A 22710-nucleotide genomic window follows, 5' to 3' on the forward strand; every position below is an offset into this window, starting at 1 on the left:
AACAGATGGAAATAAAATACAAATTTTATTTGAAGAAGTTGCTAGATCAGAGAATGAGAGTTCTAAATAACTAAGGAAAAAAAACTTGAGGGCTGATTTTGAATTCCCCCTCTGGCCTAAATCTTTACTCGGTCTAATACAGTTGACCATCAATTTCTAGAAATAGTCACTTCCTTTTGCCTCCAATAAATTACTTTTATTGGGTGGACCAAAAAGTACCTTCAGTTTTTTAAGTAGAAATAAAAGACACAGTTTTCATTTTCACCATGAACTTTATTGAACGACATTTTCACCCTTTTGTTCCACTACCTTCTGCCATTTTTCAGGCCATTTCATAATTCCATCTTCCCAAAACTTTTTATCTTTTTTGAGCAAAGAACTGTTCCAGGTGCCTTTTACAGTCTTTCAGGGAATTGAAATTTTTTCCATTAAGAGAATTTTGTAAAGACCGAAATAAATGGAAATCGGAAGGTGCAATGTCTGGTGAATACAGCGGATGAATCAGAACTTCCCAGCCAAGCTCTAACAGTTTTTGCCTGGTCATCAAAGAGACATGCGGTCTTGCGTTATCCTGATGGAAGATTATGCATTTTCTGTTGACTAATTCTGTATGCTTTTTGTCGAGTGCTACTTTCAGTTGGTCTAGTTGTGAGCAGTACTTGTTGGAATTAATCATTTGGTTTTCCGGAAGGAGCTTATAATAGAGGACTCCCTTCTAGTCCCACCATGTACACAATGTCACTTTCTTTGGATGAACTGGCCTTTCGTATGGTTGGTGGTGTTTCATTTCGCTTGCCCCACCATCTCTTCCATTCCACTTTGTTGTACAGTATCCACTTTTCATCGCCTATCACAATTCGTTTTAAAAACGGAACATTTTCATTATGTTTCAGTAGAGAATTGCATGCAGAAATATGATCAAGAAGCTTTTTTTCTCTTAACTTACGTGGAACCCAAACATCAAAGTGATTCACATAACCAAACTGGTGCAAATGATTTTCAATTCTTGATTTGGATATTTTGAGTATGTCGGTTATCTCCCGCGTGATATAACATTGATTGTTCTCAATTATTGTTTCAATTTGATTGCTATCAACTTAAATTGGTCTACCCAACAGTGGAGCATTGTCCAGCAATAAATCTCCAGCACGAAACTTTGCAAACTACTTTTGACACATTTGATTAGTCACAGCACCTTCTCCATACACTGCACAAATCTTTTTGTGCATTTCAGTTGCATTTTTATCTTTCTTGAAATGATAAAGCGTAATATGCCGAAAATGTTGCTTTTTTTCTTCTGTCTTCAATGTTAAAATGGCTACACAAAAAATCACCAATTTTGATAAGTCTTTTTTTAAATGCACACTGATATTACAGCTGTGACATACAATCTAACAAAATTGTTTCAAATGAAGTTAAAGACAGCTAAGTGCTACTAGAGCCATCTTACGGAAAAAAACAAATGAACCTTTTGGACAACCCAATACAATTTTTCTCCTCTGAGTTTCTTCTCATTTTGATTTGCTAGCTCTTTTTTGGGGGCAAGGGCAGGGTATATTTAACGTTGATCCCCTCAGGCTTCTATGATTAGTCTTTTTCTTGGTCTGCCTCCTTTCTCTGGCAGTCTTTTCCCATTCTCCATGTCTTTTAACTGCCCTCAGGATCCTGGTATCTATAGCTTCAGATGCTGATTTCCACTCATCTTGTGGATATACTCAACTAGATATCCTATAGACACTTTAAACTTAACATGTTCAGTTCTGCACTCATTACTTTCCTTACATCTCTGCCTCCTTAATTCTCTACCATTATTCATCCAGGCTCCCAGGCATAGAAAATCCTGATTTGTCCTTGGCTTCTTGCTCTCCCTGATCTTTTCAGCTTTGCAGATCACCAATCTGTTGCTTCTAACAGAAATAAAGCATATGCTAGTCTTCCCTCTCTACATCACAGCCAGTGCCTAGTAGCTCCCTTGGACCAGTATCCTCTTGTCTCTCAGCCATTGATCTGTCTTTCTCTTCAGAGTCTCTTTCACATTGCCCCCAGAGTTACTTCTTTTTAAATGTGTGATCCTCTTACTCCCTTAGTTAAAAAACATCTCTTGGGGCTTCCCTGGTGCCGCAGTGGTTGAGAGTCTGCCTGCCGATGCAGGGGACACGGGTTCGTGCCCCGGTCCGGGAAGATCCCACATGCCGCGGAGAGGCTGGGCCCGTGAGCCATGGCTGCTGAGCCTGCACGTCCGGAGCCTGTGTCCCGCAAGGGGAGAGGCCACAACAGTGAGAAGCCCGCGTACCGCAAAAAAAAAAAAAAACAAAAAAAACATCTCTTGTGGTTTTGTTGTCATTGTTGCTTAGAGTCTAATAAAATGAAGTCATATTCCTTTAAAATTACAAATTAAATATTTCTGAGCTCTCATTCTTCCTATCCCAAGAATGTCTTTCCCTCCAGCCCCTTTTTGGAGGTTCTTCTTGATGCATCAGTATTCCTGGGTAAGAGGGTAGGCTCTGGAATCACACTGCCTGGTTCCTTCAGTTGTCAGCTTAGTGACTACAGACAAGTTATTTGAGCTCTCTGTACCTCTGTTTCCTAATCTCTAAAATATGCATAATAATATGGTTACCTTATATGGTTGCTGTGAGAGTTAAATGAGATAATATATGAAACACTTCAAACAGTGCTGGCATATAGTAAGTTCTCAGTGCAGGTGGATTCTTCTTTTTATCATTATACTTGAAAAAGAAATGCAGAAAGCTTATTATTTTGGATTGTTGTTTGGTTGTTTCCAAATGAGATTTCTCTGGATCTCTCATCTTTCCTGATGAGGAATGAATATAAATGAAAACTGTATAACTTGGCTGAACCAAGTTCCCTCAGGTACACTCTGTGCCATCTTCCTCATTTATTTGGGTTGGGCTGCTTGGGCATAAATCACCATCATAACCTGGCAACCCCACAGCTTGGTTTGCACATAAAGCCGTATCCCCCAGGGCTCTCGTGTGGTCCCAAGTCACCTGGGTCTAGTTGCCAGTCTCAGCTGGTCCTCCCTTCCCTTATATTCCAAGTCTTGCTTCCCAAGCGCAGCTGAATTCCTTTCTTTTCTCAGTGCATCTCCATTTTATATCTGAGGCAACTGAAGATAAGCTAAGTAGCTTGTCCAGGATTGCTTCGTTGTGAGATTCATGCTCTTGACCACTGCACTGTACTGTACTTAGAATCAGTCACCCTGTATGGCCCAGGTGGTTTTCTAAACACTTTGCTTTTGTAATGCTTAACTTTTTATCACTCTCTCTTGACTCAGTACTTTTACTTATGCTGCTGCTTCTACCTAGGGTAGTGGTACTTTTTTTTTCTTTCTGCCTGGCACATGCTTACTCATTCTTAAGTAATAGCCCCTTTGCCACTCATGTGAACACTTCCCCATTCAGGCAAAGTTACTTCTCTCCTTCCTTTGCCCTCCACATATTGTTTTTTCCTCTTTTGTGGTACTTGCTACGTTGTATTGTCCAGCTCCCACATTGGACAGGGTTCGTGGAGGTTAAGAAAAGACCCCGTCTTATTTATTCTTGTGACCTTAGCTTTTAGCACACAGTCTGGCATGCCACAGATGCTCAACAAGTGTGAAATGAATGAAGAATGAATGATACAGAAGAACCTAAAGATGTTGGTGGTGAATTATAGTGAATTTGCTAAAACACGAAGTTTTAGCAAATAATTTTTTTTTTATAATTGTATGCAGTGTTTCACAGAACTAACCCCTGAGGGTTTTTTTTTTTTTTAAATAATTCTACAGCATTTCTATTGACTGATTGATTGGCTGTGTTGGGTCTTCGTTTCTGTGCGAGGGCTTTCTCCAGTTGCAGCGAGCGGGGGCCACTCTTCATCGCGGTGCGCGGGCCTTTCACTATCGCGGCCTCTCTTGTTGCGGAGCACAGGCTCCAGACGCGCAGGCTCAGTAGTTGTGGCTCACGGGCCCGGTTGCTCCGCGGCATGTGGGATCTTCCCAGACCAGGCCTCAAACCCGTGCCCCCTGCACCGGCAGGCAGACTCTCAACCACTGCGCCACCAGGGAAGCCCAGCAAATAATTTTAAGCTAAGAGAAAATATAGATATCTAGGGATAGAGGAACATAGCAGAAAAAATAAAATGTGAGTATATGAAATGGGTGGTAACGGGGTAGTATATCAACAATTGAGGGGGAGTTGCAGTGCTTTTCCAAATTTTCGGCTCAGGTACCTCTAATGGTAGAGGATAGCGGGCATGTAACCCTTTGGGGGCTGGGAACAGAGCCCCAAGGAGCCTTTCTGCCTCAACTACAAAATATATATGAACGTTTTGAACCTACCCATGTTTTATCTTTAGGAATTCTTGCATATTTTGCATTCTATTTTATTATCTATGAGTTTGTTTTAACATGAGAATATTTTTTCTCCCCACTACCTCATCCTCTAATAACTAGACGCAGTGGGAATGTGTCCATTTATCCTCTGTCTTCTAGCACATTCTGGCATGCCCCAATGCCCACATCTGGGGAGCATGGAATGGGGTTATAGTCTAATACAGCAGCATTCTAGCTTTCTGTTTTGGGGGATAGTCTAGTCAGGAGTATTATGTCACGGAACCGAGGAGGGTGAGCTCATCTTGTTCTGACTAACAAGGCTGTTCCTGGAAGGCTGCAGTCAGTTGGAGGCACCTCATTACCAGATCGCTGGGGACCAGCTGGAGAGAGTTCACAGAAGACCCACAGGAATGATTAAGAGACTGGAGGGGCTGACGGATGAGGAACGGATAGAAATGAAAATTGCATAACTTGGCTGAACCAAGGTAGCAGGAATACACAACTGTATAAATATCTCAAGAGTATAAACTTGATGGGGGAAGGCAATCTTTTATGGTGGGATTTTGGGGTGGGCAGAATAAACCAAGGGTGAAATTAAGCAAAGGAAAATATAAACTAATAATCTAAAGTGTCTGTTGGTACACTTTGTTTCTTGGAACCTCCTTAGTTGGACCACTCTAACTTGTGGGCCTTTTTTTGATTGAATGATTTGTTTTTTTTAGTTTGACTTCCGTGGACTTGCGGCTGGTGCTTCTCTGTGTAGAGAACGCTGGAGACTACATCTTAACAAAGCGAACGTCTTTCTTTTGTCCTGTCTTGTTTTGTGGGACTCAGTGGTTGATATTTGGAACTCCTATGTGCTGCCACTATCTCTTTATGCACCAGAATTCTGAAGTGGACTTTCACATAGTTTTCTTTTTTTAATTAATTTTTTATTGGAGTATAGTTGATTTACAATGTTGTTAGTTTCTACTGTACAGCAAAGTGAATCAGTTATACATATATCCACTCTTTTTTAGATTCTTTTCCCATAGAGGTCATTACAGAGTACTGAGTAGAGTTCCCTGTGCTATACAGTAGGTCGCAGTTTTTTAGAATAGCACTGTAAAAGTAGAAACTCAGTATGTATTGTAGTAATTTTAGAAACCCAGATACAGTATTTGGTCCCTGAGGTACTGGTTGGTTTCAGGAAATTATAGCCTTGATGAAATCCAAGCATGATTATATGAAACACCTACTTGGGAAATGATTGTATGAAATTCCTATTTGGAGTATGGAAGGCATAAAACTTTTAAATAACAGTTGAAATTAGCCAGGAGAAACATTTGCATAATGTTGCCAGTTTTATAGCCCTTTTCCTAAGAAGGGGTAGTAGAACTGGAAGAAAGTGATTTTTATGCTTTTTTGATATATAAAAATGAGTTCATTTATACAACACATTTATGTACTTTTAAGACTAAGTCATCTATACCAGAGATTGGTAAACGTTTTTTTGTAGACGGTCAGATAGGAAAGCTTTGTAGGCCATACATCTCTGCTGCAACTACTCAACTCTGTGTTGTAGTTCAAAGGCAGTCAAAGGCAAAATGTAAACGAATAAACTTGGCTGTGTTTATTCTTCTTTTACAAAACTTTTTTTTTTTTAAACAAAAACCAGTAGCTGTCTGGATTTGGCCTGCAGGCTGTAGTTTGCCAGCTCCTCCTGCAATAGACCCTTGCTCCTGAAAGCATGGTCTGCAGACCAGCAACATCAACATTACCTATGAACCTGTTAGAGATGCAGAATATTGGGTCCCTTCTCAGCTGACTGCTCTAGAGTCTAGACCATGTTTCCTGAACTTTAACATGCATAGGAATCACCTGGTGAGCTTGTAAAAGTATGGACTCTGAGGACTTCCCTGGTGGCGCAGTGGTTAAGAATCCACCTGCCAATGCAGGGACACGGGTTCAATCCCTGGTCTGGAAGATCCCACATGCCACAGAGCAACTAAGCCCATGCGCCACAACTACTGAGCCTGCACTCTAGAGCCGAGAGCCACAACTACTGAGCCCGCACTCTAGAGCCGAGAGCCACAACTACTGGGCCCATGTGACACAACTACTGAAGCCCTCGCGCCTGGGCCTGTGCTCCGCAGCAAGAGAAGCCACCGCAATGAGAAGCCTGCGCACCGCAACGAAGAGTAGCCCCCGCTCGCCTCAACTAGAGAAAGCCCGCGCGCAGCAACGAAGACCCAGCGCAGCCTAAGTAAATAAATAAACAAACAAACAAAAATATTGTTTCCTTATTTGAAAAAAAGGGTAACTTGCCTTTTTAGGGAGAAAAAAAGAGTATTTAGAAACTTTTTATGTGTTCCCGCATCATTAAGAATTTGGGGGACTTCCCTGGCCGTCCAGTGGTTAAGACTCTGTGCTTCGGGCTTCCCTGGTGGCACAGTGGTTAAGAATCTGCCTGCCAATGCAGGAGACACAGGTTCGAGCCCTGGTCCAGGAAGATCCCACGTGCTGTGGAGCAACTAAGCCCATCCGCCACAGCTACTGAGCCTGCGCGCCTAGAGCTTGTGCTCCGCGAAGCCACCGCAATGAGAAGCCTGTGCACCGCAACGAAGAGTAGCCCCCGCTCTCTGCAACTAGAGAAAGCCCATGTGAACAGCAACAAAGACCCAACACAGCCAAAAATAAATAAATAAATTGATTAATTAAAAAAAAAAAGACTCTGTGCTTCCACTGCAGGGGGCACAGGTTTGATCCATCCTGTATGCCGTGTGGCACAGCCAGAAAAAAGAATTTGGAAAATACTAAAAGGTACAGGTAGAAAATAAAAACGTCTATAATTCAAAACACTTAGAGATGACCACATTTTTATGTTGCTCCTTCCAGTCTTCTGTATGTAATATAATATTTTAAAAATTGGGCTCATGATATGTAAATAAGTTTGTGCTTGCTTTTTCATTTAACATTTTATTTGTGAGTGATTCACTGTGATATTTCTTTTAAAGTGTAATTTTTTTAATGCTTATATAGCATTCTAATGGATCTCTTATAGTTTATGCAGTTCTTCTCTTGTTTGTGGCTCCTTTAAACTGGTTCCAATTGCTAGTTGACCCAGGTTTTGGCTGATGTACTTGGCAAGTCTATCACCATATTTTAAAATAATTACACATATTTATTTTTAATTATAAAAGTTTGACAACTTGTTTGATCTGGTGGCTTTCACCCATTCTGTTCTTCTGGTCTTGTTAGCATTTTGTGTTTTCTTTTTTCGTCTCCCATGATGGAGAAGCAGTAGAGTGGTCATCAGAAGCATGGCGTCTGAGTCCAGGTTGTCTGGGTTTGACTCAACTCTACTATGTACTGTGTGTAATCTTGAGAAAGTACCTTGAGAAAATGCCTCAGTTTCCTCATCTATAGAATAGGGATAATTGTATCTGTGTCTTAGGGTTGTGAGTTAATACACATGAGAACACTGAGAACAGTTCCTGCCACGTGGAAAGGGACTGTCTCTTTTCATTTACTGATCAGTAGTTTCTTCTCATGTGTTCTATGGAGGCTATTCTTGCCAGAAACCCCTTTCTGCTACATTTAGTTCATGAATATCTTTGAGTTACAGACTGACTTTACTGAACTTTGTTACTCAGTGACTTTATCCTGAATGTTCACAAAAATTTTCCCCTTACTCACAGTAGCAAATTTTACTGTTTTAAAGATAAAGTCAGTATTGTTTAACCGTGTCTTGGAAATGCATACATGGGTACAAAGGGAGCAGACTGCATAGGCTGACTGATTGGGTTTTAAAGCTCTTTGGTGGTTTCCTCTTTCCAGCTGAGTATTACCTTGATTCCTTATCAGGGCATACAAGGCCCTCTGCAGCCAAGCCCTGCCTGTGCTCTCCTTTCATTTCTCTTCACCTTGTTCCCAGCCCCATTAAAGTGAAACTGGGTGTGTGGTTGTGACGAGGCTCACTCTAAATCTGTGCTCTACTCTGCATCTGCTGAAGGGTTGGAATCCACTGAAGTGCTGGAGCTCTCTTCTGGGGAGTGACGCAGCTAAGCCCGTGAGATCGCCACTTGGCTTTTCTTGCGGACTTTTAATTGGGAAAACTTGGTCAGAGATTACCTGCCCTTGGTTATTTTTAGTGCCACAGGGTTTCCATTGTCTATTCTATACCTCCTCTTTGTTGTTTTCTGGGGGTTCTCTTTGAGAGATAAAAATCTATTCCACTGACTCTTTTTTTCTTTGTAGCGTAGGATCCCGAGACAGCAGAACAGATGCACCCTTTGGCAGCCAATTGCACCCTGCACTAGAGAGAAGTCCAGGGATGTTATATTTTGGGATTATATTTCTCCACCGTGGAATTCATGCAGTTCATTCCAGAAACATTGACCCTCTGCTTCTGTGACACACCCTCGCTGAAGGTCTGATGGACAGACACTTTCTCTTGACCTTGCAGCTGTTTTCTTTCATGTGGAAGTTGGAAGACAAGGTGAAAGTGGCCAAAAGTTACCTGCTTTGGTGGATAGGTGTGCTCCCCTTGGTTCTCAGAACATGGGCCCTCGTTTAAAGGTAAGGTGACAGACTAGTTAAGACTTACTTATTATTGGGATGTAGAACATGGACTCAGTGACCAGTTTCTAAGCCCTCTCAGCAGGGGATAGCATTGACGTGCACAGCTGCAGTTGGAATTGACTTTGCTCCCAGCAGAGCCAATTTGAGTATGAAGAAATCAATTCTCCATTTCTGGGAATAGACTTTTTCACAACCAATCTTCAATGTTAGGGCTAAAATTTATTTGATATTGTAATTATAAATCTTTTACTAAAAAAAAAAGGCAGTTTTAGAATATGTATATCAATCAACTTTCTAACATTCCCTTGAGACATTTCCCCTTTCCCTTTTTTGTAGGTAATTGTGAGCCAAAGTTCTGTAGTATTGAGCAACTTGCCCAGGATCTTTTAGTAAGCAAGTGATATTTTTGCATTAGATAATTGGTACTGCATTCCATTTTCCTTTGTAACGTTTTATTTTTATTTCAAAAGATTTAAAAAGGGGCCGTAAGCATTTGTCTTTCTAATTTTATCCTCGGTAAGATTGGGTAATGCTTTTCACACTTTCTTTTACCAGTTTCTTAAATCTTTTCTCTTCCCAAATACTTCACTATCCCTATGACTCCACTCTTTTTCATGATTCAGTTATATGAGGTTAAGAACACTGGGCTTCAGAGTTAGACAGGCTTGAGTCACTTAACCTGCTGGAAGATGTTCAGCAAGTCAACTTTTCTAAGCCTAGGGTTTTTTTTTTTTCAAGTCTCTAAAATAAGAATAATAATGCTTATTTACCAAGTTGTATTGGTGACAATTACTTGGGCTAACATGTAAAACACCTAGTACATTGTTTGGCCTGTGGTAGGTGGCTCAATAAGGGGGTTGTAAGTTATGGTGGGGTGGGAGCAGAGACAGGGCAGAGAGGGCACGACAGGTACAGTAAGAGGACAGAAAATGCCTACAGAAGAGGTGATTCTGGAATAAAAGTGATTTGAGGGGTCACCCTAAAAGGAAACCCTGTACTCAAAGACAAAGGCATGGAAGCTTTGTGATAGCATCCAGAAAGGAGGAAAATGCAGAAGGAAGGCAAGTTTAGAATGTGACCATGGGTAAAATTGAGAGATGGGTAAGTATTGTTGGGGAGTTTTTTTGAGAGGTATTGTAGAGAAGGGGGACAGTTTATAAAGATCACATCAATGAGTGATGAATTGACAGAGCTAACTCCCTGATCACAAGGAGGCTTCACAGAGAAGAGAGGAGAGTTTGGAAAAAAGTAATAATTGGTATGCTGAGTTTTAAATAATAAAGGGAATTGGAGTAGAAATGTAGAATTGACCTTTTGGAAAAGGTCTAGGTGATCTAGATCAGTGGTGATGATTTGGTGGAGTGACAAGTGAATGGGGAAAAAATGGACAAGGACTTAACAAGGTCAAGTTCATTATTATCAGCCACGAGGACCAAGAAAGACTATGGCTGTTCCACACCGTTCCCCCAGTATCTGGCGTATTAAGTAGGTACTCAGTATTTGTTGGATGAGTTATTTTAGTATTAATTTTTAAAATCTTCATTATAAAAATTTTCAGACATAAAATTAGAAAAGTTTAAACAACTCCCACATAGGCAGAGATTTTAAGTATGGTAAGAGAAGCCTTGCCTTTTGTAGTTCTGATGCATTTCTCATTGAATGAAGTGTGGACCAATAGAGAGGTTCCCTCAGTTTCTTACTGGCTCTGAAACAAAGGAGTAGTGATGCTGCTACTACTATTGATAATAATTATAATAATAATTAAAACTGAGAACTCACTGTGTGCCAGGCACCATTCTAGGCTGTTTACATGTGTTAACTCTTTTCATCCTCGCAACACTCCAGTGAGGTACACACAGATATTAGCCCCATTTGATGGATAGGGAAACTGGCAGATTATAGGGAGATTAAATAAGTTGTCCGTGGTTACCCTGTGAGTGGCAGAGAACGGATTTGAACCCAGGTAGTCTAGCTCTAGTCTAGTCATGCCCTCATCCTCTATATTATTCTCTTTGCTCTACTGTTTGATTTGAGAGTCTTGATGGCTGTGGAGAGTTATATTGAAGTCCTATCACACTAAAGGAGATGGTGTCATAGAAATTATTAAACTTCATCTCTTTTTACGGCAATGAGAATTCTGAAGCTTAGACAGGTCACACAGTTGCAGCCCTGGAACTGGTCTCCAGGCTCTGACTTACTGCTTGTCAGCTGCCTCTCACAGAAAAGGTTGTTGTGGTTGTCAGAGACAGTACATAGGAATTTTCCCAGCCCTCATGATGTGTGCCATAAATTTAGCATTGCTCTATTCCTCTAAGGAGTAAGAGACTTAAGACCACAAGTCTGTAACATCACCTACATATACTTCATTTTCTACTGAGTGCTGTAACTTTACTGAGGGCTAAATGTTCATGGCCAGGATCAGATTGAATGACGTCCAACTGAGGGAGTATTTAAGACAATTATTAACTGCTGGTTTCGGTTCCACCAAGTCACCTAGTATATCCTATAAGGCACAGAGAGTTGCTTTTTGAGAGATGATAGCAGCTTTTCAGCATAAGGTCCCAGGAGATGAGATTCTTGTTTGGGAAGGAGGCTCACTAGTTGTGTCAAATATTGAGTTAGTATATTGTCCTCTGGAGAGCAACTTAATTCATGTGTATTGACAGTGCTAATGTTCCCTGTGTGGCTTTCTTTTCCGGTAGGACTTTGGACACCAGTCTAAATAGGGATTTCTATGAAACTTGACATGGTCATTCCTCAAATTACCTACTCCCTATGGATTCCATTGGATATATTGTTATCAAAGGATCTAATGGCCATTTTTGGTCACTCTTTCTCTTAAATTTTCCCAGCATAATCAGACATAAAAGCACACTTGGTTGGGAAAAAAAAAAAAAAAGTTGTTTTGGTCCCTCCCAAATCTGAGCATAGAAATTTTCAGCTGTCTTGTCTCTAAGTTATATATTAGTGCTGATAAAAGGTGCTGGGTTGAGATAACATTGATAACCTTAATATATATTGACTTGAAAAGAAAGAATGAATTTAGTGCATTGTGGATTGGAGAGCATGTACAGTCTATGCTAAGGTCAAAACTCAGTGATAAGATAGGAATGTCAGTGGGCATTGCATTTTTCCTTGGCAGTACCGTGGGTGGTTCAAATGAGTAATAAGATTGAAGTCTTATTCTGGAGATAACTCTAAAAACAGTGTAAGTTTCCCCTCAGACTCTGGCCCCTATTTGAATTGTTCTGACTTTGGCAGGCATCACTTAGGTTGAGAAGTACAGTCTCCTCCTTTGCTTCCTTCCTCTCCTTGGCCTCTCTGCTGAGCTCATCTTCCACAGGGCCTGTTAGTTTGTCTGATTGGTAACAGCAAAAGAAAATGGTTTCTCTTACATGCCCATTGCTTATTATTGGGATGACCCAGAGTTCATTTTAATTACATAATGCCAACATGATGATAATAATCCTTTTAAACATTTTATATAACTATTTCTACTTAGATAAATTACTTCCAGAAGGCAAACATAAGGGGAAAGTGACTCCATTATCTTCCTTGCCTGTGTTAATTAGTACCACTTTGCATGGGGGAGGTAAACTGTCTTGGGGCCCTGGATCCAAGAAGATGAAAGCCATGCTATTACATTTTGTAACTAGAAGTGGCTGTTTGTGGTATTCCTAGGGTGGTCGGTAGATTGGAAGTCTTTAGGAGGGGGAATGATGGTCTCTCTTTCTCTGAAATGTTGTAGGGCACCTGTCAAGCTAGAGAGAGAGCAGGGATAGTAAGGCTGGAGATGGTAGGCTCAAGTCACATGCTCTGCTTTGTCTCTCTCTGAGACAGCTGTAAGGAAGAGTTAGAGGAAAAACTAAACAAGTTTTCTTCTGCAGCTGCAGCTGTGATCCTCGGCTCTCTGTTGGCATTGAAGGGACCTGATGTTTTACGTCATTGGTACGTTATAGAAAGAGCTCTCTATTATTTCTTTGTTAGGGTTGCTTATATCATTTTTTGCCTCCTTACCTCCCCCTTTCTCCTTGAAAATAGACTTAGAAATATTTCCAGGCATGCCAGAATGTACCTTCACCGAGTTGGCAGTGTTATTCATTCATTTGGGAAATATTTATTGAGTAATTATGGCCAGTGCCAGATGCTGTTTCCTGTTGAGTCAAAGTCGAATAAGGCAAAAATCTGCCTCCATGGAGTTCATAACATGAAGGGGGAGAAAAGTTATAATAGATGAATGCATGCACGGGAGTTTGAGGGAGCCCAGAAGAAGGAACCCCTAACTGTGGCAGGGATTGGGGAGGGCTTTTGCCAAGTGACCAAGGAAGGGGAAGGCTTCCAAATGGAGAGAGTAGAGTGCACATTCTTTTTACTATGTTAGGACCCAGTACATGACGGGAGGTTGGGGGTAGGCATCGTATGTGGACCATGGTGTAGAACAAGAATTGGTAATCTTTTTCTGTAAAGGGCCAAAGAGTAAATATTTTCAGCTTCCCAGGCCATACAGTCTCTGTCACAACTACTGAACTCTGCGGCTTTAGGGCAAAGGCAGCCCTAGACAACAGTAAATAAGTGGGTGGGGGCGTGTTTCAGTAGAATTTTATTTACAAAAACAGGCAATGGGTGGGATTTGGTGCGAGGACCCTGGTATGGAAGTTCCTCTCTTCACCCACAGAGGTAGTGACCCAGTGGAGGGTGTCTTTGGAATTCTTGCTTGCTCCACAGTGAGAAGCTGTAATGTGTAACTGGCGGGTGGTGTGTGTGTTCTCTCTTTTACATAGGTGGCATCACAGTGTCTGTGGTTGCATTCTTCTTCACAATTAAGTTCCTCTTCGAGCTTGCCGCACGTGTAGTCAGCTTCCTCCAGAATGAGGACCGAGAACGCCGAGGGGACCGGACTATATATGACTACGTGCGGGGAAATTACCTGGATCCCCGGTCATGCAAAGTCTCCTGGGATTGGAAGGACCCCTATGAGGTGGGCCACAGCATGGCCTTCCGAGTGCATGTAAGGGAATGTTTCTGTCTCCGTACCCACTGGGGTTTCTGAGTCAGTTGCCTTCCAGAATCCAGTTCAGTCTGTTGGTGGTGCTGGCCTGAAACATTCATGTTCTCCAACACCTCCCCACCCCCACCCCCCAGGAACTTGGGAATTGTTGACATCTGAAGAGTCATACATTTCTCTATCATTTTGGTTTAATAGGTGCTTAGCTTGGAAGAAGTATAAAGCTTAATGTTACATTTTCAAAGTGAGAAAAATATTACTGAAAAGAGTAGGTGCTACAGATTAGGGATTGGCAAACTATGGCCCAAGGGCCAAATCAGACCCACTTCCTGCTTCTATAAATACAGACTTACTGGAACACAGCCACACCCATTCATCTTCCTGTACTGCCTATGTATGCTTTCACGTTTGAGGAGTTCACCACAGTCGAGTAACTAACTGTGTATGACCCGCAAACCAACAGCATTACTCTCTGGCCCTCTGCAGAAAGTTTGCTGCCCCCTGCAATGACTTCTCCACTGAAGCCTTGTGCTTAGCTCCATAGTCTGAACCCCACTAGCCCTGCCTAGTGCTTTTGTTCACTCAGTGCCAGTGGTACCCACTGACTTACCTTTACGTTTGGGTTAGCAGTGATAATATAAGAAAAAAGGGCAAGTAAGACAGGGTAGGCAGCATCTGTGGTTCAGAAGTGTCGAGTTGAAATGGACTCAATGGTGTATTTTCCCCTCTCCTCAGAATACATTAAGAATTTGTTCGTGACTTAATGGTTTTCTTTGAAGCATTGAGAGAATTTGTTCCCTCATGTGTGAGCAGGACTGTAGGAGTGGATGGATACAGAGATTTACCAGTCACCTCCTCCCTCCTCACACTCTCTCAAGTAACACAGGAAATGATTTTCTCCCCCTGCTCAATAATGGGTGTCCCTCTTCTCCCCACTGCAGTTATTCTATAAGAACGGGCAGCCCTTTCCTGCACATCGGCCTGTAGGACTAAGAGTTCACATCTCTCATGTTGAGCTAGCAGTGGAAATTCCAGTGACCCAGGAAGTCCTCCAGGAGCCCAGTTCCAACGTGGTCAAGGTGGCCTTCACTGTGCGCAGGGCTGGGCGGTACGAAATCTCAGTGAAGCTTGGTGGATTAAACGTGGCCTATAGTCCCTACTACAAGATTTTTCAGCCTGGTAGGTCGTTTTTTCTTTCTTTCTCTCCCTCCATTCCTTCCTTCCTTCCTTTTTCTTTTCCTGTCTCCTTCTTCTTTTCTTAAACAGTGCCTTTGTTGAGATTTAATTCACATGCTATATAATTCATACATTTAAAATACACAATTTAGTGGTTTTAAAACTTTGTAGACTTGTATAACCATCACCACAGTCAATTTTGGAGCATTTTCATCACCCCATCACCCTGTACCCAGGTCACTCCATATTTTCCCCAAATCCCTTAGCCCTAGGTAACCGCTGATCTGCCTCTGTGGATTTGCATACTCTGGGTACTACTCTGCCATTTGCATTGCATAAAAGCGTGATCATAACATATGTGGCCGTTTGTGACTGGCTTGTTGCACTTAGCATAATGCTTTTGAGGTTTGTCCATGCTATAGCATGAATCAGTACCTCATTTCTTTTATTGCTAAATAATATTACATTATATGGATATACCACATTTTATTTATCCATTCATCAGTTGATGGACATTTGGGTCGTTTTCACTTTTGACTACCATGAATAATGCTGATGTGAACATTTGTGTACAGTTTTTGTGTGCACATATCTTTTCATTTCTCTAGGAGTGGAATTGCTGTGTCATCAGCCGGGTAGGTTCTTAAGGGGTGAGGGTGCCAGAATAGACCAAAGGTAAAGTCTTCTGATTTTTGAAACCTTTTCAAGTAAAATCACCCTAATCCTGCCCTTGCTGCCAGTATGTGTTTTACTTCTTACTGAAGAGTGTCCGCCCAAGCTTCTAGCATCTTAAGAATTGAGGCCTCTATCTCAACTTTTTTTACCCCCTTGTGTCCTTTGTGCCAGATAATAGATGTTCATGTGCTTTAAAGCCTAAAAGTATAATCTCTAACTCCTGGCTCTGCAACATACCGTTTAGTGTGCTGAGACCCTGGCTGCCCTGTTTGCCCTGCCTTGGCTTCCTTTTGACGGTGTCATTAGATACTAGCCAGGTTGGTGTCCACTTTGGGAGTCAAACCATAACAAGAGGGGTCTTGAGAAGATTTGCATATGTTTGCATGAAAGGTCCTCAGTTTTCTTTCTCTTATAACAGAGGAAGCCTCTGGACAAGGTGGCTCCCAAGCCTTCTCCCTCTCCAGGTATTTCCTCCTTTGCTTCAGTGACTCACTCACAGACTCCTTTCCACACGAAAAGGAGTTGCCTCACCTTGCCGCCAGTGGAGAACAGTTCATATCCTTATAATGTGTACCAGCCCTTTTCTTTTTAAACTAAAACTGAACTATTTATTTTGACATGATTTTAGATTTTCCTACAGTTGTAAGAGATAATACAGAGAGATGCTGTGTACCTTGACCCACTTTTCCCAGTGGTGACATCTTACAGAACTAAAGTACAGTATCACAGCCAGGTTATTGACATGGATACAGTCAAGACACAGAACATTTCCATCACCACAGAGATCCTTCATGTTGCCTTTTGACAGCCACACCCATTTTCCCTCCCTCACCCACCTGTTTTTTAACTGCTGGCAGCCCACTAATCTGTTCTCCACTTCTGTAATTTTGCCATTTCAAGAATATTATATAAATGGGATCATAACAGTATGTAACCTTTTGGTTAATGTACCTTTTTTGCACTCAGCATATTTCTCTGGAGATTCATCCAGGTTGAGTATATCAGTAGTTGGTTCCTTTTTATAGCTGGGTAGTATTGCTTGGTGTGAATATACCATACTTTGTTTAACCATTCACCAGTTGAAGAACATCTGGGTTGTTTTCAGTTTGGGGCCATTATAAATGGTGGTTTTAATTTGCATATCCCTAGTGGTTAACAATGTTGAACATCTTTTTATATGCTTATTTGCCTTCTGTGTGCCGTTTTTTGATGAAATGTCTTTTCATGTATTTCATCCATTTTCTAAATGTATTTTTTGTTTTTTACTATTGAGTTTTGAGAGTTCTGTAAGTCCTTTGTTAGAAATGTGGTTTGCAAATATTTTCTCTCAAGCTTTAGCTTTCCTTTTCATCCCCTTAACAGGGTCTTTCACAGAGCAAGACTTTTTAATTTTGCTGAAGTCAATTTATTGTTTTCCTTTTATGGATCATGCTTTTGGTATCTGAGAACTCTTTGACTAGTCCTAGATTCCAAGGATATTCTCCTATGTTTTTTTTCCTAAAAGTTTCCTAGTTTTACATTTAATATTTAAGGTCATGATCCATTTTTAGTTAACTTTTGTATATTAGGCCAAGATTTTTTTTTTCTTATAGATGTCCAGTTGCTCCAGCATCTTTTGTTGAAAAGGCTAGCTTTCCCCTATTACGTTGCTTCTGCACCTTTGTCAGGGATCAGTTGGGCATATTTGTGGGGATCTATTTGTGGGTTCTTTGTTCTATACCATTGATCTGTGTGTCTGTCCCTCCACCAATACCGGAATCTTAATTACACAACTATGCAGTAAGTCTTGAAATTGAATAAACTGACTCTTTCCACTTTACTCTTCTTTTTTATAATTGTTTTAGCTATTCTAGATCCTTTGCCTTTCCATATAAATTTTAGAATAATACTGTCTAAATCTACCAAAAAATCTTGCTGAGATTTTGCTAAGAATTGTGTTAAAATTATATATCATTAGGGAAGAATTGACATCTTTGCTATGTTGAGTCTTCGAATTCATAAACATGGTATGCCTCTGAATTTCTTTTTTTTTTTAATTAATTAATTTTATTTATTTATTTTTGGCTGCATAGGGTTTCGTTGCCGCACGTGGGCTTTCTCAAGCTGTGGCGAGCGAGGGCTACTCTTCATTGCAGTGCGTGGGCTTCTCAGTGAGGTGGCTTCTCTTGTTGCGGAGCACGGGCTCTAGGCATGCGAGCTTCAGTAGTTGTGGCACGTGGGCTTAGTAGTTGTGGCGAACAGACTTAGTTGCTCCACAGCATGTGGAATCTTCCCGGACCAGGGCTTGAACCCATATTCCCTGCATTGGCAGGCAAGTTCTTAACCACTGCGCCACCGGGGAAGTCCTGAATTTATTTCTTTAATCAGCGTTTTGTAGTTTTCAACATACAAATCTTATACGTGTTTTGCTAGATTTGCACCTAAATATTTCGAGTTTGTTTGTTTATTTTACAATTATTCACTTATTTTTAAGGCCTGCTTCACTTGTAGGTTCCCAGGGGGGTTCTTGGTACTATATCTATAACTCTCAGTTCTGTTTTCTCCAAGTTTTTCTGTCATTTTGTTTAGTGCTTGCAGTGGTTAGGAATTTGTAAAAATGAGTTCCCAGAAGTTCATTTGAATTAATCTCTTTGTTTTCTTTCTCTTTCTCTGCCTCATAATGGTATTGTTTATCCCTAGGAACTGGGCTGGCACCCAGCTTTCCAGGACTCACTGACTGAGTAGATCTTTGTGCCCTAAAAATCACCTCTCTGACGTTATGTTCCACTGTCTTTGTTCCAGGAATGGTGGTTCCTTCCAAGACCAAAATTGTGTGCCATTTTTCTACTCTCGTGTTGACCTGTGGGCAGCCACACACTCTTCAAATAGTGCCCCGAGATGAGTATGACAACCCTACCAACAATTCCACGTCCTTGAGAGATGAGCACAATTACAGTCTGTCCATTCATGAGGTAAGAGGCTCCCATCTTGCCCTGCGTGCTCCCACCTGTCACTCTCACCCTCTCTAGTTCACTTCCATCCATCTCCTTCTCCCTGACTGTTGTGCCTGCCTTCCTTCATCTGACAATACCTATCTCATTAGTAACTGTGAGACTTCGATTAGCTCGTAGATAGGAAAATTCTTTGTAGGAGTAAATTACTGTGAAACAGGGAAAATTATGTATGGTTCATGTTGCTTTGTTTTCCTCCTGTAGCTCGGTCCTCCGGAAGAAGAGAGCACTGGTGTCTCATTTGAGAAGTCAGTGACATCCAACCGGCAGACCTGCCAGGTGTTCTTGCGGCTCACCCTGCATTCTCGAGGCTGCTTCCATGCCTGCATTTCATACCAAAACCAGCCAATCAATAATGGCGAATTTGACATTATTGTCCTAAGTGGTGAGTTGAGAGAAGAGCTGTGATTTAGTCCTCTTCTCAGGCCACTTGTTCTTTGCACGTCTGCATTCTTCTGACCAACCCCACAAATATTAGATATTTGAGCCAAACTTGGTTTAGAGCTCTGTGGACTAAAGGTCTAGTGATAGGTAACTTTCTCCCCTGTCTTGCACTTTAAACCTTATTCCTTGTTATACTTCAGAGAATGAGAGGAATATTGTCGAACGCAATGTGTCCACCTCAGGAGTGAGCATTTACTTTGAAGCTTATCTGTATAATGCTGCCAACTGCACCAGCACGCCGTGGCACCTCCCGCCCATGCACACAAGCTCTGCCCAGCGCCGGCCCTCCACGGCTCTGGAGGAGGAAGATGAAGACTCACCCTCTGAGTGTCACACCCCTGAGAAGGTGAAGAAACCTAAGAAGGTGTACTGCTACGTGTCACCAAAGGTTGGAACTCTCATTCTTGCCGCCCCCCTCCCCCCCACCAAGCCTGCTTGTAATTGGTATTTGGTTACAAAATCCACAAAGCAACAGTCTGAGAATCAGAGCGAGGTCATTGCCGTGTTGGGGTTCAGGGATAACTGAGGAGGCTGCTTCAAGTTGAGCAGAAGGCCGTGCCTCCTCTTCTGTTGCCCATGTCTGGTTTGGCTGGCTTACATCTCTGTCTAGAGAGTCTGTGCCTTGGGACTTTAGAGCACCTGTAACTTTCTGCTGTTTGATTGCTTCTGGGAAGACTTTTCAAGGCATGGCTCTCAGAGTTTTAAAGAAAGCTACTTTTAACCATTAACAGTTTCTCACTAGTGTAAAAATTACTGTTGGACCCTTGTACTATTTCAGAATAATTTGATCTTTCATTCAGTGATTTGTGAAACCACAACAGATGTCATGATCCATGTACAGGATTGGAATAGAGAAATTTTGGCAGAGACAAGGAGGTGAACTTCCCAAGGCCCCTGAGCTAAGAGGCGCTTTGTCTTAGGGGTTTTCTTTTTTAGTGTTTGTATTTTGCTTATTCATACAGACCTCAGAAAAATGAGACTCTTGAAACATCCCATTACATTCCTTTAATTGCATAACCAAACCTGAGTTCTAATTCTGTTCTACTTTAGAACACTTTGCTATGCACTATTCATCATTTAAAAATCTAGCCTTAATTTGGCCTGGGGGAATGGCAAAGAGGGAAATGGTCAGGTAGAGATAAAACAAGATTGGCTGTGACCTGATAATTGTTGAAGCTGGTGATGACTTCATTGTACTGTTTTCTCTTCTTTAGTATGTGTTTGAAATTTTCTTTAATGAAGAGTTCTTTAAAAATCAAGAAAAAAGTCTGACCTACTACATGTTCAGAACAGGGTTTTAAAATTTTTATTTATTTATTTATTTTTCAATATTTATTTTATTTATTTATTTTTGGCTGTTTTGGGTCTTCGTTGCCGCACAGGGGCTTTCTCTAGTTGTGGCGAGCGGGGGCTACTCTCTTTGTTGTGGAGCACAGGCTCTAGGCGTACAGGCTTCAGTAGTGTGGCACGCGGGCTTAGTAGTTGTGGCTTGCAGGCTCTATAGCCAGGCTCAGTAGTTGTGGCACACGGGCTTAGTTGCTCCGCAGCATGTGGGATCTTCCCGGACCAGGGCTTGAACCCGCGTCCCCTGCGTTGGCAGGGAGATTGTTAACCACTGCCCCACCAGGGAAGCCCCACAGGGTTTTTTTTATTTTTATTTACTTATTTATTTATTTTTTCCGGTACGCGGGCCTCTCACTGTTGTGGCCTCTCCCGCTGCGGAGCACAGGCTCCGGACGCGCAGGCCCAGCGGCCATGGCTCACAGGCCCAGCCACTCCGCAGCATGTGGGATCCTCCCGGACCGGGGCACGAACCCGTGTCCCCTGCATCGGCAGGCGGACTCTCAACCACTGCGCCACCAGGGAAGCCCAGGGGTTTTTTTTAGATTAAAAAGTTATTGCATTGTCTTTTCTTTTATTGTAAATGGCAACAGACCTCTTTTTATTCTGACATAAAGGATTTTTATGAACTTTTTTGTATGAGACTCCTCCCATCCCCAACCCCCTCTTCCCCAGCAAATCCTTGGTGCCATTCAAATAGAGATAAAGCAGTGGGCGTGGGCCACTGGTGTTCCCTGTCCACTGACTTGGAAGAAGTCTCTCTGAGCAGCATCTGGCTAAGCAGAAGGAGATTTTGATTGTTTCTAGGTGAAGTGTTATCTACTTATAAAGTGAAAACCTGATATCAGATATTTGGAAATGGTAGTAAGACTTGAGTATTAAGATTATGAAATATGTGTGTGAAATTGCATGGTGAGCGTAATACTTTAAATTTGCTCGTTTTAAGATAGAGTTGATGTTTTCTATTTGATTTCAGTCCTAAATTATCTTCTTTGTTCAGAGAGGAAAAGGGTTATCATGAGAAATGTAGATGGGGGCTGATATTTGAATTACTATACTCGAATAGAACCTCTTTATTTATCATTCACTTCATTTTCTATATGTTGGTCCTCCAGCAATTCTCAGTGAAGGAGTTCTACCTGAAAATCATTCCCTGGCGCCTTTATACCTTCCGAGTGTGCCCAGGAACAAAAGTAAGTCGAACCTTACATCCGGTTCATGTAGAGCAGGCTTCAGCCTCCAACGTCTCAGCCTTTTCTTTTTTCCTTGAAGGACTTTTGTGGTTTCTGGAAGTTCTCATTGTGCACACAGGATTTATTGCCAGATAAAGAAAGAGTTGTTACCTCCTCATGAAGGATGTAGTTCTAGGAGGACACGTGCCTACAGAAACAGCAATTGGTAGCAAGTCAGAATACTTCAACAGTTATCTTTTTGTCCCTAAGACTAAGTTAATGGAAAGGGTGCTGGTAACTCTGACCTGAGTTTGGCTTCCCAGCGTGCCAGAGGTAGCTCTTTTAGCACCAGTAGTCTCATCTATTAAAAAAATTTTTTTAAAAATTTAAAAAGTGGGGTTTTTTTGTTTTAAACTCTTCTGAGCTTTTGGAATCTAAAGGCAAATCATTTTCCTCCAGCCAGTTTGCCCAACCTATTCAGGTGCTCATTTGCTGTTTCACATATCCTTCCTGCTTTTACCCTTCTTATATTTTATGTTGGAAAGTCTGTAGTGTTGCCTGTGATCCTTACTAAAGGTGGTCTCTGTGACTCGAGTAATTTAAAATAAAATCTGAATCATAGAGCCCTGAGGTGAAAAACAAGGAGATGTACTCCTGGTAGGTACTTACTTGGGGAAAACAGGCTTAACTTGTTTCTGTTGGTTGGTCAGAAGGGCAGGGATGTGAAGGTTTTTTGCTGGATGTGAGGGCTTTATAGATTAACTCCTTTTCTTTTCTTTGTTTTCCTTTTGTTAGTTTTCGTACCTTGGCCCTGACCCTGTCCATAAGCTGCTCACACTGGTGGTGGATGACGGCATTCAGCCTCCTGTGGAGCTCAGCTGTAAGGAGAGGAACATCCTAGCGGCCACGTTCATCCGCTCACTCCATAAAAACCTAGGTGAGTTTGGACAGGGATTCTGCTGGGGTAGGCATTGACCCCAGATATCTGGGTGCCTGCACAGGTGTCTT

The 22710-nt window shown here is 41.7% G+C and overlaps 1 protein-coding gene across 10 annotated transcripts in view; it reads left to right on the forward strand.

Annotated features, from left to right (window-relative positions):
* The window catches only part of AREL1 (apoptosis resistant E3 ubiquitin protein ligase 1), a 43702-nt gene that overhangs the window by 9731 nt on the left and 11261 nt on the right, over window positions 1-22710 (forward strand). For 3 of the 10 annotated variants that reach the window (XM_019921180.3, XM_033850839.2, XM_019921166.3), the window contains exons 2-10: window positions 8576-8896; window positions 12787-12847; window positions 13681-13907; window positions 14846-15083; window positions 18537-18706; window positions 18950-19130; window positions 19330-19577; window positions 21646-21723; window positions 22498-22639. In XM_019921180.3, the coding sequence (XP_019776739.2) occupies window positions 12832-12847; window positions 13681-13907; window positions 14846-15083; window positions 18537-18706; window positions 18950-19130; window positions 19330-19577; window positions 21646-21723; window positions 22498-22639 (1300 nt within the window). In that variant the 5' untranslated portion in view covers window positions 8576-8896; window positions 12787-12831. The remainder of the gene's footprint in view (window positions 1-8575; window positions 8897-12786; window positions 12848-13680; window positions 13908-14845; window positions 15084-18536; window positions 18707-18949; window positions 19131-19329; window positions 19578-21645; window positions 21724-22497; window positions 22640-22710) is intronic. The other 7 variants (XM_019921188.3, XM_019921174.3, XM_019921192.3 and 4 more) reach the window with 5 other exon arrangements.

This window comes from Tursiops truncatus, chromosome 2, assembly GCF_011762595.2.
Source record: "Tursiops truncatus isolate mTurTru1 chromosome 2, mTurTru1.mat.Y, whole genome shotgun sequence".
NCBI classification, from domain to species: Eukaryota; Metazoa; Chordata; class Mammalia; order Artiodactyla; family Delphinidae; genus Tursiops; species Tursiops truncatus.